The sequence below is a fragment of the Hirundo rustica genome, chromosome 1 (assembly GCF_015227805.2).
Source record: "Hirundo rustica isolate bHirRus1 chromosome 1, bHirRus1.pri.v3, whole genome shotgun sequence".
Taxonomy (NCBI): Eukaryota; Metazoa; Chordata; class Aves; order Passeriformes; family Hirundinidae; genus Hirundo; species Hirundo rustica.
Window position 1 is genome coordinate 53,704,411 of NC_053450.1, and position 18,031 is coordinate 53,722,441.

The 18,031-nt window shown below is 39.3% G+C and overlaps 1 protein-coding gene across 3 annotated transcripts in view; it reads right to left on the bottom strand.

The window, feature by feature from the left end:
• The window catches only part of SPIRE1 (spire type actin nucleation factor 1), a 127,649-nt gene that overhangs the window by 36,840 nt on the left and 72,778 nt on the right, over positions 1-18,031 (bottom strand). For all 3 annotated transcript variants that reach the window (XM_058421452.1, XM_040071962.2, XM_058421443.1), the window contains exons 4-6: positions 13,167-13,292; positions 3,168-3,251; positions 1,509-1,673 (exon numbers count right to left, since the gene is read on the bottom strand). In XM_058421452.1, the coding sequence (XP_058277435.1) occupies positions 1,509-1,673; positions 3,168-3,251; positions 13,167-13,292 (375 nt within the window). The remainder of the gene's footprint in view (positions 1-1,508; positions 1,674-3,167; positions 3,252-13,166; positions 13,293-18,031) is intronic.

The window sequence follows — 18,031 nt, forward strand, 5'->3', positions numbered from 1 at the left end:
AGATAGCCAGCCAAAAATAGATGCTTCCAGGGATTTTGTACAGAGCCAGAGTCTGGATAAGCAGAGCAGCAGCTGTGCCCTCAAGATGTACCACATAATGAAGGAAATCTCTTCTGAAGAGGCAGGAGCTTGCTTAGCAGCAGATGAATTAAAAGCTAGTCTGACAAAAGCAAAATTAGATGACCCAGGGGTTCCCATTCAAACAAAACTACTTCTGATTGCATATAGTAATTGAGGTCCTCAGAGGACTGGTCCTCTTCTGCAGAGGGTAGGAGGAACACTTAGCACAGTTCTCTGAATTGTTAGGGGAAAGTCAGATAACAACATTACCTGAGTATGTATTTTACCCTATTGATTTAACATTTAAGCAACATCTGTGCAGAAAATAAATACAATCGGATAGTCTAAATCCAGATCTCGATTAGGAAAGTATTTTCAGTTCAAACATAATAAGCATTTATACTACACACCTTCTGCCTCTCTCATCTGTCTCCCTCACCCCCCACCCTCCCCTTGGATTTTTTTTGGTGGAAATCACAGCTCTCTCACTGTGTGAAGATTTGTCAGGAAAGTAAATACATCTGAATACTGAATATGCTAAGACTATGCTTCCATTGTACGTAATGACAGGTGAAGATAAGTGAGTGTAAAGTATAAATATTGATATTGACCAAAGACAAAGGGATTTACCACATCCTGTTGGGATAAGACATCCTTCAGACCAGTTGCTCAACAAACAGGAAGAACATCTTAATGTTGAAAAAAGTATAACCCAAAAGGACAGAAAGAACAGGGAGACACCAGTGAATATCAAATGGGTTCTGATAAAAAGAGCCTCAAGTCAATTTTACAAGCACCTTTATGAGGATCTAGAAGGAGGAGACCCATGAACATTCTCCAGCTTGCTATGGCAGATTGTCTTGACTTGAAAGCAACAAGAGACTATGCTGAAAATAACTGAGCTCAACTTCTACAAATGGAGGATTTATTTTTTTTTTTTTTTTACATAGACTATTCCTTGAAAATTCATAACAGATTACGGTCATCTAAGTTTTCTGTAGGTTTTCACTTCCCATCACAGTATCATTCATTCACTTTACATTCTGGAACTCCAAAAACTATGTTGTATCTCAAGACAGATGTACTCTCCAGTAAGTCCAAAACAATCTCTCAGTGGAAAGCATGACAGTACTTTTGAGATGACTCTTTAAGTTATCACAAACCCAACACAAGCGATTTGTTCAAGCCTATGAGAGGTAGGCATGTCTTTCAGAATTTTAAATGCCTGCTACATGGAAAACAAAGAACCCTACACATGTAAGTCTCATGCTCTCTCCCTCAATGCACTGCACAAATTTACGACGCCATATAAACCCCGTGAACATTAATAACTGCCTGAAATAATAATTTCAAGATTTTCAGAAGAAAAAAAAAAAAGACAAAAAGAAGATAAAAAAAGGAAAATAACATTTCAGATTTGACAAATTCCAGCGATTCTCCTGACTTACCATGACCTTCCTCAAGGTATAGCGTTTGGATCTAATATCATCCATCAGCATCTCATAGGGTGTGAGCTGATACTCTATGGGGAGTGGGTTGTACTGACGCTCTTGAACTTTCTTAAGTTTGACACCATTCCGTAAATCTCTCATCACTTGCACCCAAAAACGGGCCTGAAGACAAAAGAGACAGAACCTGACTTCATACCTTACTCTTGAATACCACCACACATTAAATCAAAGTTTCCTTACAGGACCCCACCAAATATTTACAGCTGTACTATTTCATTTTTAAAACATCAACCAAATCCCATTTTGTTTTACATAATTTTATTTTTAACATTTGTGACCATAACGAAACTTTGTTGCAACTTAGCAGGACTGCTGGGTTTCACTTCAAGTATGGAAAGAGGATCTGAAATTCTCGTACCTTACATCTAAATTCCCACTTCAAGTATATCGCAAGCACATAATCAAAGTTTTCAGACTTACAGCTAACACTATGTGAACTAAAACAGTAATTGAATCTGAACCTTTGTTACCCAGGACTCTCCTGTAAAATTGCCCCAAAAGGTGTTCTTCAAATAGAAATTTTGGCATGGACTCGAAGTCCTAAGATCTTGCAATAGAAAAACTCAGCTTCTTTTGCACCACACACTAACAACTCCCTCTCATTTCCTGTGAAGCAGAATGGCTGGAGAGAAGAAAGAACAGGTGGTGGACAGAAGATTGGGAAATTAAAATCAAGTACTTTTTAAGAACCTCGCAATATTCCTCTATGAACCGGCAAGAAGAGTATCTAGAAAACAAACTAAGTTTCTTCCTGCTTAAGAGTTTCCCTGCAGCCTTTCTCTTTTATCACTGGAGAAATTCAGCTGGTGGCTCAGTCTACTGCCTGACGGCCCCTCTGAAGAGCAGTCAGCATTGTACCTCTCTAAATGTCCAGTCTCTAAAGTGCAAAAGCTTCTCCATGAAAACAGCCTAAGGAAAAATATATTACTTGGATACTTGTATTGTTTCATCTGTCTGCAAAGGAAAGTTGAGACTTCATTTAGTTCTAGCTTGCAGTGGGTAACTATTAATTCATATATTAAAAAAAACAACCCAGAGACTGATTTGAACACAGTATCATAGAATGGTTTGGGTAGAAAACACCTTAAAGCTAATCTAGTTCCAACCCCCCTGCACTGGGCAGGGACACCTTTCACTAGACTAGGTTGCTGATACCTCTTCCAGTGCCTCACCACCCTCATTGTAAAGAATTTTTCCTAAAATCTAATCTAAATCTCTTTCAGTTCAAAGCCATTCCATCTTGTCCTGTCACTAAATGTCTTTATAAGAAGTCCCTCTCCAGCTCCCTCGGAGGCTTCCTTTAGGTACTTGAAGGCTGCTCTAAGGTTTCCCTGGAGCCTTCTCTTCTCTGGGCTGAACAACCCAGCCTGTTCCCATAGCAGAGATGTTTCAGCCCTCTGAGCATCTTTCTGGCCTCCTCTGCACTCAATCCAATGGGTCCACATCCTTCTTATGTTGGGAGCTACACAGCCGGACACTATTTCAGGTGGGGTCTCATGAGGCAGAGGTAATAATGCCTTAGCTAAGGCATTACTTTATAAAGAAAAATAAACAACCAACAGTGACGCTGAATCACTATTCCATTGTTTGTCTTACCCAGTCAGCATTTTTCAGTTCATCAAGATCCGTGCCGGATTCATCACTTGCCTCTTTGTCCATTTCCTGAATCTTCTTCAGGTTCTGCCAATGAAAAGGAAGTGAGTCAATAAATGAACTGTGGCACTAACTCTCAAGTAAAACTGAAGCTTAATTTTTAATCTCTTCTATCTTGTTGTTTGGGTATTTTACTGAATGCTTTATGATTTGAATAGCAATACTGTAAAAGTAACTTGAAATACTATGTTTCTCTTCCTTGGAAAGTTAACCTTAAATGCCTGGAACAAATGCCAGGTTTTGGGAATAAAAGTACTTCAGATAATAACATGCTGGAGGAAAAGCTACACATTAAAATGTTTATATACCTAAATTTTTACATGCACAGAAAAAAACCTTAACCACCTATCAGGTCTGTTAAGCTACAACACAGAAAATATTACCAGCTTGATAAGGATCCATTCATACCAAAATTAAGGCTTGTTGAGGTCAAGGCAGCTCATTTTTGTAGAAGAAGAAATAAACTATGAGAAACATTGAATAGTGACAGAATCGTATATATAATGCAATTAATTAGTCTGTATAACATGGGTATAGATTCTGAAATACCCATAATAAAATCATGTGAGGAAGAGAAACAGATCTTCCAAAGATGTAAACTGCTGCTTATGAACAAGATCAGATCATGCAAATAGGGAAAAGATGGTGTGCAAAGGTAAAAAAAAAAAAAAAAAAGCAAGCTTTCATATCAACCAGAATATGAAAAACAATTAAAAGACACAGCAGACCAAAGAACAGGCAAGCTTGAATACAGAAGGCTGTGCCTTTACACAGATTTTCTTATCCACATCAACACCTGTATATTTTTGTTTACTTCTGTATTGAAACGTTTTGGAAGCAGCAGTACAAGCAATTTCTCAGTAATCCACTTCACTTTTACTGAGAGTTTTCCAGGAAATCTTTACCAATGTTTAATTTGATCTATTCTCTAAGTACTCAGTAATACAACTGAAATGGGTATTTAAGTCCTCTGCTAACAACTTTATTTTTTTGAGACTAAAGCAATAGGTCAGAGATCTGACAGACATATCTACCAAAAGTAGATATGTCTATCTTTTAAGCACTTAAGCTCTTATTTTAATGGAACTGAACCATCACTCTTAATTCAGCTTCTGAGCTTTCCAGAAAAGATAAAAAATAAGCATACTTTTAAAAACTTTTTTTTGTTTTTTGAAAAGATAAAAAATAAGCATACTTTTTAAAACTTTTTTTTGTTTTTTTTTTCTCCTGGAGGTAGTTCCTAAACTGCCAACATTTCAGTGTAAGAAATGGAAGCACTGGAAGAGTGCTTAACTTGCACGTTCAACAGTGCAAGCATCTACCAAACCTGGCTGCAGAGACAGGACATGTGAGTCAGCTACCACAGAGGTTTTGGAAAGAGACCAGATGGGTTCTTTGTCGTCGTATTTACGTTAAGTAACACAATTGCTTCATTTCAAAGAAGAAATACTACCACTGCCCTACCAAAATAAAACACATAATTTACAAGAAGACTCCAAAAAAGCATAAATCACCCACACTAACAAAAGCAGATATGTGGGACAATGTGGGAACGTTTTGGCGTGACTTGCAGCATCACAACAGGATACCCAACTGGGAAAGAATGTCTTTATGGAAACCTCTGCTGGTCCTGGTGCTGTGGTTAGTCTGACACTTACAGGCAATTGCCCTTTCCAAGGGAAAAAACAGACAAATGGGAGGCAAGGGTAACAAAAAGGCCTTGCTTACGTGTAGTCTGCTACCCAGGGTTTCTTCTTATCCACATCATACCGTTGGAGTAATCATTTCAGATACAGTACCTATGAACTGTAAATTTCTTGCTTTCTTGCAAATGCTAACATCTACTGGTAAACTGCAAAATATAACATCTTTTACTTTTTCCTTTTTGTAATCAAAAAGATAACTTCAGTAAATGGGCTCACAACTGTCAAATCTGCTCCTCCTTCCCATACTGGAAGGTACACTTTAATTTTTTAAAAAATTAACGTGTTCCAGCTGCTTAACCTATACTTTAGCTATTCAACAAGACTGGTGACAATCACCCATCTCAGCACCCATGTTCCCTACCATAAAGTTTTTGGGGTTGGTTTATGCCCAAAGGCTGATGCTTTTGACTGACATGAATATTTCATGAAGCTAGAAGAGTGTGATTGTTTACAAAGAGATTGCAACCTGTTTTTCTTAACAGCAGAAAATAAAAAGGGGGGGAAAAACCCACCCTGAGCGGCTGAAAGATCTTCCAAATAAGGCCACCATCTAATTAGTTTCTCTGGAACATAGCTAGAGGGGCAGTTCCTACCCAAGAAAGCACAGGTGTAAGTGATGCTGGCTACCATGCACCAGAGAGCTGCAGGAGCAAAACCTGCCAGCCAGGAGATGAAGTGTCTCCAAGTGCAGTTTTATGATACAAATGAGCTGGTACAAGCACAAGCTACTGCCAAAGCTGGGCTTTTTTCACTCCCCATCCCTGTGCTGAGTGCTTGGCTGCAGCCCTGGTACCACCGACACCCACTTTGTAGGGACAGTTCATTCCCTTCCCTGGCACCTGTCTCTGGCACTTAAATGCAGCTCACCATGCAATTAGTGGAAAAGAGCAGAAGATTAAGGAATTTCCATCATCATAGAACTAACAAAGCTTTGGAAGAAACCAATAAGTGCTCTATGCTTGCAGGAAATGTTTAGGAAGGCTTCTTTAGCTCTTTTACACCTGTCAGGTGCTGCTTGGGAAGGAATAAATTCACTGTGACAAATGACTATGTTTAAGCCTGTAGACTAAATGTAACATTAGGGTTTCCCTCCAGCATCTCCAGCCAGCATCAGTGGGTTTCTGCCTTGTTTCAACCGTAAATTATAGAAACCAACACATTTAAAATACAATAGACCCTTCATCAGAATTCAACTGTGTTTCAAAATCTGCAAGTAACCTCAGCTGCTGCTGCTGTAGCCACTTGCACTTCCCCTTGGGACAATGGCTTAAGAAAAGCTATTACAGTGTAATAAATACATGGCCTAAATGGATTTCCATTTCAGGAAGCAGAAAAATCTTGAAAGGGTTTTTCTAAATGATCCCAGAACCTCAGACCGATACCACAGACCCAATTCAGCTCGTACAGCCTGAGCATTCATTCAGGCAATAAGAGTTGGATGTGTAGGAAATGACTGTTTCAAGAGCTTTAGCTTTTTTTTTTGAAACCTTTACAGCATTTGGTAATTTTTTTTTATGAAGACTACATTTTGCGACAAAAGCTAGCAATAAAAATATCAAATGTCTTCAAACCTCTTGCTGTACTATTAAAAGCAGGCACTTGGTTTGCTGCTGCTGCGTGGCCCACATTTGAGATGTGCTCTTCTGTGCTCAGTGACAGATGGGAGTTTATGTAAGACTCTTGTCAGCACGGTGTCAAAGACTCCCTGTCGTAAAATGCTTTCTAAAACACAATGCTTTAATGAATGTGGTATTCTAGGGAATCCAGACCTGGACTTCACCTTTCACCAACTGCAGAGCAGTCTACTGTAGTTCCCAGCTTGTACTCTTAATTAGGAGTCACTTGTTCACTGATTAAATTGATTTTTACACTGCTATCTGTGAAAATAATAAAACATTCTTGCATATCTAGGCTTAATTTAAAAATACACAGTGTGCACATATGGTAAAAAACTTTTATATACCTTCAGCTATTCAACGTGGGTTTAAATTCCAAGGGCTTAGGCAGCAGCATTACTCTAGGTCTCTGAAAAGACCCAAACCCCATTTAATCCTAAGTGGGATTAGGATCAGTTAAACCAGTTCCTGAAAACCTCAATCTGATAGCAGACAGTTCTTCATGTTCGGAGGTATGGGCTGATCCTCAGCTTGGAGAGTGCAATAGTCACCATGCTGCTCAACATGACTGTGTAAGAGGCAAAAAAACCCAAACCAAGGGCATGTAACACTGACTGAGTGACAGTGTCAGCACCACTTAAGAAAATAAGACCAAACTCCCCTGCCCAACACAAACCAGCAGCATTTTCCCTTATTAAAGGTCCTAAATCGAGGGATCAAACTGATCACAATGGAGCTGCAAGCCCGACAATAACACAGCTGCAAAAGTGGAGTCTCTGGAGACTTGAAAGTGTAGGCAAAAGTGAAGTTATGAGCTGAAAAGTTTGTGAATTAATTCATTTCTCCAGCTGTGCTCATTGAAAATCCAAGCAGCAGAGTATTTGACAACTTTTACAGTCACAAGACTTTTGAGAGTAACTGGGCTAATGACTCTATTTCCAAAATAAGTTAGCCATTAACATTGTTTAGGTACCTATTAACTACCTCCATTATCATATTTTGCACAAGTAATACAGAAGTATAGCCACCTGACTTTTTTCATTAGCTCTTTTCCTGTATCTTTGTATGGCATGAAACTAGGGAAAAAAGAAAAGGAACAATTTCATTTCTACACATGTACTTAATTAGAATTTGTATGTTTACATTTCATACAGATCAGGTTAAAGTATATCCAGGCAGACTGAAAGAATTACGTTTTTACATCAGAAAGGACAGAAATGAAAAGCAGCATGTTTTAAAAGAACAGTACAGATTAGGAGCTTTCTCTATGTTCCACAAAAAGCCTAATTATAAAGCACATTGTGGATAATGAAATTATGGATGAGTTTTTGATGAGCATGGATTTTCACTGCAATTAGAGATGTAGGCAATTACAAAAAAATACAAAGTCTTAATTAGTTTTGGAAGGAATATTAATTTTGATGCTCTAGAGTGTACATCAATCTCTAAAGCCTTTTGAGATATAAGTCAAACCTACTGCAACAGATTTGCTTACTGGACCCTTATCTCATATTCTGGCCAGCATCATATGGTGTTTGCTAGCACCCCCTGTGCCAGCTGAGTTTATAACCCACATTTAGGTTTGCATCCTACAGGCCAGCATCATCTTTATCGGTACCACTCACAGAGTCACCAAGTGTTTGAGAGCAGAAGAGGTCTCTGGAAGTCAGCTGGTCCAATGCTCCTGCCAAAGCAGGGTCACCCAGAGCCAGCTGTCCAGCATCTTCTGAATATCTCCAAGAACAGAGAATCCACAGCCTCCCCAGAAAACCTTTGTCAGTGCTCAGTCACCCTCACAGTAAAAACATTTTAGTTTGTGTCCACTGCCTCCGATTCTGTCACTGGCACCACTGCAAAGAGCCTGATGCTGTCCTCTTTGCACTCTCCCCTCAGCTATTTAGGGACACTGATGAGATCCCCTGAGCCTTCCAGTTTCCAGACTGAACAGCCCTGGGTCTCTCTGCCTTTCCTCACAGGAGAGCTGTTTCAGTTCTTCATCATCCTCCTGGCCCCTCTCTGGACTCTCTCCATTATGTCAATGTCTCTCCTGTACTGGGGAGCCCAGAACTGGACCCAGCACTCCAGCCATGGCCTCACTAGTGCTGAGCAGAGGGGGAGGATCACCTCCCTCAACCTGTTGGCAACATTTCTCCTAAGGCAGCCTGGGACACCACGAGCTGTCTTTGTGGCAAGGGCACATTGCTCGCTCGCCCAGCCATGAAGTGCACGTGGAACATTAACTCCAGAAGGCAAGACCAGGCAGTAACAGTGAACCAGAGGAGGACTAGGGCAGATAAGCCTTCAAAAAAGCAGGTTCATAACGTGAATAGGGCCCTGGTGAATCCCCTGTCTGATCCAGAGCATCAATTTTGCATTCCTTTGCTCGCATATCTCTCCGTGTCTCTCAAAGTCACACTCAATACCATTTCTGAGCAACGTGTGTGACCTTTTCAGATACTTGACAGCAGGAACATTTGCTTTATCTCATGGACATCACTTATTTGTGCCTACAGTTCTATGGCCAGGTGCTGCCAAAGGTTATGCCAATGACTTCTGGATGATCCTGAAAAGATAAATCTTTTCTTTTACCTGGGTCAATTTTTAGCAGCTATTCAAACTACCTTGCCCCCTGTCATATATATGTGTATTTCATTCACCTTGTGAACCATTTTCCCCCCAAAACAATTAAAAAAAAAAAAAAAAAAGGAGAGAATCCCTTTCTGTGGGATTTTCTTAATGCAATTTTGAAAGCTCACTTCTTGACATGAAAAACAAGCTGTACTCCATCTTTGTTATCAGCTGTAAAAGCTTAAACAGCAGGTCACAAGAATTAGGAGGTTTTGGCCCATCAGAAGACCACTCCTGGATAGCAGCAGATGGTACTCAAGGTGGTTCTGCAGCAAGGGCACCTTTCACAGACCCTGAGCAGCATGCAGGTGCTGCCAGCAAGCTGAAAAACACCCCAGTACACTTGCTAAAAATACTTCACCTTGCAAAAAGAAAAATCCTAGTTGTTTACTTTTTTAAACTATTGCAACAGCACCATCACATCCTTCTCAACTCTGTCCATCCCGTGCATCCACTACACGGGACATTTCACACTTTTCAAGAACAGAAGTACCATCCCCCTGCCTGCAAGTCAACTTTACTGCTGACCTTTCATACACAGGGAATCAGACTGGAAATAATCATATGGCATCAATTATGTGACAAAGTGCCTTAAACGTTTTATTTGACATCCATTGAGATGATCTGAACAGCTCACTCATCGCTTCATCATTTCTGATGAATACACTCACCCAAATTCATACCAGCACAGCCCTTTGTGAACTGACGCTCTATTTGCTCTATGACAGATGATGACTGGGGACATGTGACTCCTCAGTATTTTACTAGTATTTGTCTAGATCACAACCTATAGACCTATCCCTCCTACCTACCAATCTATCCCTCTTGAAATCCTGGACTTTCAATGTCCTGCTAAGTTCTTATAGGGCCAAATTGAAAACAGCATCACAGCAACATTTTTTCCCTGACTATTCCACAGTTTATTTCCTATCTAAACCTGTTCTAGGCTGCAGCATAATATAGGTCAGATTTAGTTCACTCCAAGCAAGTGAAGTTTTACAGATAAAAATTCTCCCTCTTCCACTACAGCGAAGCTGCCTATTTAAGCGTTTACTGACCAAAAATAGGAACCTCATACACCTGGGAAATAGAGACCCAGATGCCACTCAGTGGCCCTAAAAGGAATCCAAGTAATTTCAAAGTAATTTTTATCCACAGGAAAGTTACTTTAAATAATTTCAGAGGATTCTTTCCCCTTTTTGGTGTTTTTAATTTTATTTTGATCTCACATACACAACTGCATCTAGGTCTGAGGAATCTAGAGGAAGACCTCCAAATTAGGCTGTTATTTTTTGAAACTAACTAACCACTGAAAATTCCTGGCATCTTTAGTGTCAAACCCACAATATTACACAGTATTTTTTATTTTTTTTTTAATTAGAACTTATGTATGTAACTTGGTTCTTTTCCCCCAGTTCTCTGCCAATGCAATCACCACAAATCCATGACAACAAAATTTCCTTACTGAAGCATTCAGTGTTTATCTCCTTTATACCCATTACTTATATGACAACAACAAAAGGAAAAGAAAAAAGGAGTTTATTAGAAGAGTATTTAACTGTACTCCTCATGACTTAAGATTCTGCTATGCATTTGCAAGACAGAAGAGCATGTAAACAATGGCACAGCTTTTACTGGCACAAACCTAACGTGATCATATGATCCCTGCTTGCCTCAAGTATAAACTATAAAGGTCACTTTAAAATGGTGCAGCAAGATTTACAGCATTCCACCTCATATTTTCTTCAAACCTATTTTTTATTTTGTACACTGTGTTATTTTCATAATTAAATGCCTTCCAAATCTATAGTTAGATAAAAGCTATGACCAAGGACCAAGCACATCATCACTCCGAAGTACTCAAATTCCAAAAGCTGCTTCTGAAGTAATTTTCTTGGTAATTTCTTACATGCCTACCGAGGGACTGATCCAGAGTAAAATGAAATCAAAAGGTCAACATTCTGGCCCTGGTTAGGTGCAGCAATAAAAGTCTTACTGATTCAGTAGGGCCAAAATTCCATCCACAAGGATTACTTCCTTTGACCTAAATGTGCTTTGAATCAGTGCCTAACAGTCTGTGAGAGGCAAATGGTTTCTTTCATTTGGAATTAACTCATAGTATTCTCTATGGTATGATCAGATGTTATTGGGTTTTTATGCCCAATAATAAGGTGATTAAATAATTTTCAAATTCAAAATGCCTTTCCACTTTTTAAAATAATTTTTAAAAGATTGATTTTAAATGGTTATAGACCACAATATTTTATTTTGACATTAACAACAAAGATGCCCTACTACTACTCACTGTGGCCAAGGTGTTTGAGAACTACTGGAAACACAATTCCTCTCTGAGAAGAAAGAAGAACTCTGATGGGTGTTGCCTTTGAGCCTCAACATGGACTTTGCAACAGCTGTTGAGTGAGGTGTTTCCAGCACTGGTCCCTCAGTTAATATATCCAGTAGTTAAAAGCCAAGATGTGAAATTAATGATGTCAAGGTTTGGGAGACAACTTTAGCATGGATATCTTGTATCCTGACTGCTCCCTGTATCAGGGGCATTGGATGCAGATGTCCCATAACACAGGCACTTCCGAAAGCAAGTGGCTCTTTAACCATGCTGACATTGTCGAAATGATCCTTGTATAACACTGCTTCAGTTTAAAAATTGCTTTCAGTTTGAACAGGACTGGAGAAGAAGTGGAGATAAAATGTGACCCTGTGCAGCAGAAAACCATCTCAGAAGGATTCTCCCTCTAGGATGATGGATCTCACTCAGGAAGGAAAGAGCAGCAGCCCCTTATGTGGCTGGTTTGCATCTTCCACCATCAGCATGATAAAAGCTCTCTTGTGCTGCTCTGAGGTTCATCTGACCCTTTAATGAGCTGATTCAGCTCATTAACCTGACAAGGAGTAACTCCCTTATGTTTTGTTTTGCTTGATGTTCATTGCATTTGTTCCCTAGAACCAGAAGAAGGAAAATGGTGGGAGTACATGTGCGTGGGTGGAACAGCTCGGCCTCTTTCAGCAGCAAAATTTTTTAGGTCAGCCTGTAAAACTTTATCCTGCTTTTCAAAGGTACTGTAGATCTTGACTTACAAAAGAAAAGAAAATCCTTCAGGGATTTATTAAGAAAAAAAAATAAATTATGAAAGTGTTGCTACTTGACAAGATTTCTTTGGTGAAGAAACCAGCTTTGAGAAATGAATTTCCCTTCCTGCCCTTCACTTCACCCACCAGTTTTCCGATGTTACCAGCACCCAGACTCTTTTAATACAACTGCTCATGGGGCCATTCTGCAGGCCAGATCACTGAAACTATCTGCAGTCAATATCATCCTTTAAATCATTCTTCAGCCAGGCTCGTTAATTGCAATGGCTCACAGGATGGCCTTTCAGCCAACAGTAACAGCCAAACGGGCAGTGAACACAAGCATTGTGACCTGAAGGGGAAAATACTTCTATTTTTAAAGCTGGCTCTGCTGTGAAACCAATGTGACAGACAACAAACCAATCATACAGCAAAAGGTAACAGAAGCTGCTGACTGGGGACAAAATATGAGCAAGAATAATCTCAGACAATTCTCAGCAAAGACAATTCCCTCATGGGAAGGAGCTGAGGAAGAACAGGCAAAGCTCTGACACTTTGTAACATCCCTGAAACACTAGAGAAGACTTTAGACTCAAATATATTGCATACACACATGCATGAATGGGTACACATCTGCAATGTGTTACCCTCCGAGAAAATCCTCTGTTTTACTCCCAAATGGACTAGTCACAATTAATAACAAATTCTGAGGGATGTAAATGGTTACATGCCAAATTTAAAAAAAAAAAAACAAAAAACACCTCAGTTGAAGAAGTGCACTCCCTAAAAACTACAGATGATCTCAGCATCTGACATTCCCTGCTGGCTGGGTACAGAAGTGATTTTGCAAGCCAAATTCACATGGTGGTGAGCTCAAAAGCAGAAAACCTTGTCAGACTGCTTACCTCTTTTGCACTTTTAATTTTGGCCAGGAAAGTGTAGAGCTCCATTGTTTCAGCAAACAGAGCCCGACACACTGCTTGATAGTGGTTGGGCGCCTCTGATCGGGTTGGCAGGTGGGCAGCACACAGCTAGGGAGAAAAATAAATGACAGGATCAAAACAATGCCCCATGGCTTTCATTAATGCTACAGAGCATGAAGTAACGTGAAAGTGAATGCAACTGAGTATCAAGGGCACAAGCATCCATGAGACATTTAAGTTTAGTAAGGAATTGGGGTGTACTATAGGAATGGTAAGGGGACTGGTAGATCATGTTCTGGAAAACAAGACACGGCCTCTTCATAACAAAAAAAAAGGAGGAGACAACATAATTCAACATAACTGTCATAATTGTGAAAACAAGCCATCTTGCAGTAGCAAATCTGGGGAAAACATACTAAGTTCAAACCAGCTTTAACAGTAAGTGTTAAGCATTCCTATGAATGTGCAAGAGAACTGTATCCCTACCAGTTTATAAAAGGATGGAAGGTGAAGCAAGGAAAAAAAGTACAGTGTAATCATCAAGCTGAAACTCTGTTCGGATTTATTTCAAGCAGCACAAAGATGCTAAAAATCAGCAAGAGCTGTGGACATTTATGAACATTGCCAAACACAGACATTGCTAATGCAAAGGAACCCTACAGGTGTTTCCATATATGCTAAACTTGCTAAACTCTGAAAGCCTACTCAAATCACTAATAATTATTCAGTTACTGATGAACAATGAGTCCAACACTGCTTTTAGAGTAAAACATGCAGCTCCTGTTTCCAACAAGAGAAGTTTCACTGAAACCAGCCTTTACACTTCAAACTGAGAGCCTGAATGGTTTGAGTGACATCCAGCTTCATGATCATGGAAATATCAGCTGAAAACAGAATAAAGTAACATCTGTAAATTGTTTCCCTAAACACTTTTAATTTAAAAAAATCCCAAAGCTGAAACTTGAGTATCCCTATCATGTATCATACTGGTGTGTATGTAAAAATAAAACAAAGTCTTAATCAAGGCCTCAAAATTTGTCTTGTTTCTGTGGTTGTATAGTAACTATTTTATATATATATATATAGCTACATTCAGATCTCCAGAACTAGAGCTTGAGACAAAAGCCTCTTTAGCAGAAGAGCCCTTAATTAGCCTAGTGGCATACTTGTCTAAATCTCTCCTGTTGTTCCAGTGAACGCTGTGGTTGCAAGGGGCACAAGGCATGTAAAGCTCAGGCTGCTTTTCCATATTGCTTTCCATTTGATTTAAATCCACACTGCCACTAAAAGGTGTGGTCCTGTGGCCTCCAGCTGCGGGAATCCACGGATACCCCGATGCTGGCACGGGAGTTCGTGCCCTAACTCAGAGAGGATCATTCACCCAGACAAAAATCACCAATGTGAAGGAAGTGGAGCAGGAGACAGTCACCCTCCATGGCATGGACATACTCACAGCGTAGGCAAAAAGGAGCAAGGAGGATGCGCTGCCAGGCTGGGAAAAGGGAGGAAGGGCTGAACAACTGTGTTTGGGTCCAGTCAGCCTTAGACTGCCTCGATCTCATTGACAAGTGGCTCTCTGAGGCCATAGACCCCTTGCTATCTTTTATTTCTTCCCATTAGAATAACAATACAGAGCTCAGTGGTCAGATTTGGTTAACTCCTTTGATAAACTTTTACAAGCACAATTTGGACTCCTGCAATATCCTGTTCCGATTATGTACCCCTATGTATTTATCTCCTTTTAGTTGTAAAAAAGAACGTACATACAGAAAGTTTATATAGATGTGTGTGTATATTTTGATTCCTTTCTATATATTTTCCTTCCAGGAAATGAAAGGCAGCCATGTTCATGACCCCTACATTTCAAATTTTATGCTGTTTTACAGTGGATGGCCAAAATTTTCTTACACTCTTCAAATTTATTTCTGGATAATCACAAAGACATAGTTGACATATGTCTCCCTTTTTCTTGCCATCTCCCCGCATTTTTTCCTTTTTTCCTCCTTCTTTTTCCTTTTTTTTTTTTTTTCCCCCTCCTTTTGAATAAATTGCATCATCTCCTTTGTAGATATAGGGAGAAAAACTAAAGCAGATGCACACCTAATGTGCGCAATAATGATAACACATAACAAAAAGACAGAATCTACTAAACATTTCCTTTAATGAAAATATTAGATAATTAGAGCAGTTCTGAGTATGGTTGTCTTCTTTTTCCCAATAATGGAATCATGTCCTTACTTGCCTTATTATGTTTTCATTTTCTGGTTATAATATATAGTACAGATAAAGGGGATTAATTCTAAAATACACTACTGACAAGAAAAAAAAATAGCAATTTTGAAAAACGTCATAAAATGGTATAAGTCCTCATAGCTGAGAATAAAATGCTACTATTATACAGACTGCACACAGGGTTTTAAGAATCCCTTTTTTCTTTATTCCGAGGCATGTTAATTAGAAACAATTTGCATCAAATATTGAGAAAGTTAATAATAAAATGCAGTGGTGACAAGTTCAAGCAGGGAATGATTGTAATATTGATTCTACTATTGAGCACAAAGTAAAAAAAAAAAAAGGAAAAAAAAAAAAAAAAAAAAAAAGGAAGAAAAAAAAGCCGGCTGCTGAACTTAAGTTACAAAAGGAATCACATAAAACGACCATTTGCTTTGCAAACATTAGGCTGCAGGTATTAAAAGAGGGCCCGCAGCTCCTACTAACTTTCATGTTCTGAGAAATCAGTCTCTGAGTGATCTTGTATTATGTGAAGATGCATTACATAATAAAATTCCTTGTGGTAATATTAAGTCAAACGATTCAACATGAAATTTTTTGGATTAGTGAAGGTAAGCCTGAAGAAAAAGGAAAATGTAAATAGGACAGGCTGATTTTTTTCCCCCCTTCATTGTAATATATTGTACTTGCACATTGGTTGAGAACTCCCGACAAGCTGTAACTTCTGCATGAAAAAATACCACAAAATCTAGGCAGGCAAGGCAAATCAAGTATGAAATGTCACTTCTAGCCTGAGTTCAGGATATTTATCCACTTTAAAAAATTTAAAATCTTTAAGTTTATGGCAGTAGCGTTTGAAAAGCTACATTACTGTAACACAAAACAAAAATCCCAGTCGGTACGTTTATATAACTGAGATATGAAAGGACAGCAACCTAATAAACTCCTCCTCCTCTTACCATGTCATAGTGGTAGCGGTGCAAGAAGGATTAAGATCACACATGCAGTCTTTTCCACTCATTTTGAGGTTGTATGCTTATTCTGACACTTGCTTTTTCATCCCTCATGATACAACTTAAAACTACCCTAAGGGGAGTGAACTCGAACAGTGCCCAGAGCTTAATACAAGGGCTGTTTGTTCTGCTTCCAAGAAGTCTCAAAAAGTATGGCTCAAAACAGATTATGTGGTCTTTGCAAACTGGTAAAATAATAAAAATATTATCAACTCCTGAAACATTAACTAGCTCAGTCTGTAAATATTTCCATTTGCAGTCACTGTGAAGAGCTGGGATTTCTGATTTTTTTTTTTTCCTAACTGAGCCTATCCAAAACCCCAGCTTGACCCAAAGCATTCAATCTTTGCTTAGATCACTAAGAAGATTAGAGGCTGTTTCCATCCACATTCAGGGTTCACAGGAAAAAAAAGGCATTATGTAAATACCATAGCCTTGCCAGCTCCTCCAACTTCATCCTCAGTTGACTAGGAAACAGCGTGCACCAAGCCAAAGCAGCGCTAACAGGAATCACAATTTAACCATCTGAAGAGATCAAACAGCATTTCTTGCATTTGTTTGAATATATTCCAGCAAGGCCTCCATAAAGTTACAAAAAAATAACAACTGAACTCGCCCACTAAAATGTAGCTAAGTTTTGTAAAACCGTTTTGGCTAGATATATACTGGAAGCTTCATCAAAACACCTGGGCTGCTGGAATTTAAATTTCAGAAGACAAAAAGTGTTTCCACTTGTAATTATCTTGGGCAGAGGGCCTGTATGAATGCACCACAAAGAAGAAAAGGATTTCTTTTTCCCATGGGCCACAAAGACAGGCCATTGATATTATGCAAAACATATTACCAGCCTGCAAATGCCAGGCTTGTTAAGTGTTTTGAAAGCCTTGGAGTGTTAACAAAGACTTAAAAGATGTACTTTTTCTTAAGCAACAAGAAGAAATTACTTTAACCAACAGATCACTGAACATGCAAGTGTACTAGGTATTTGTCTCATCCTCTGCAGTCTGGTACTGCAAAATGTTCACAAAATAAATCTCAGCTTGAGATGCCTGTTCAAGTCAAGGCTATTTTCTGAAAGATTTTATCTCCCTGATGATAAACTAGAGTTTACGATCAGGCTTTTGTTTTCATATATATCCTTCTTCATACGAATATGAACTTCAAGGAGCCACATGCCTTACCAAAGAAATCTTACCAAGACACTGCCTGCCTATTTGTTAAAACTCAATTAAGCATTTTGCTTTGCTTTATTATCCAGAATAATGCTGAGGGATGGGCTGTTCACGGGAGAAAGTGTTTTGTCAGGAGTTTGTAAGATGTTTCTGCCCGCTAGGACCAGTGCTGTGCACAGCACCCACAACTTAGGCAACAAGTTTTGAGGTGGCTTTCACAATACCTGGAGCCATTTCACCTGCTTCCCAGCACTTCAGAGCTGCTCTCCCAAACATCCCAGGCAGCGATTTGCCCCTGGCTCTGCTGCCTGTAACTGCAGGGGACCAAAGGGCTGCCTGATCCCTCTGATGAGGAGTCTAGGGGAATACTACTGAGGAAAGACTGCAGTAAGGCAAAAGGGATGGGAGCAGAGTTAGCTATTAATCCACA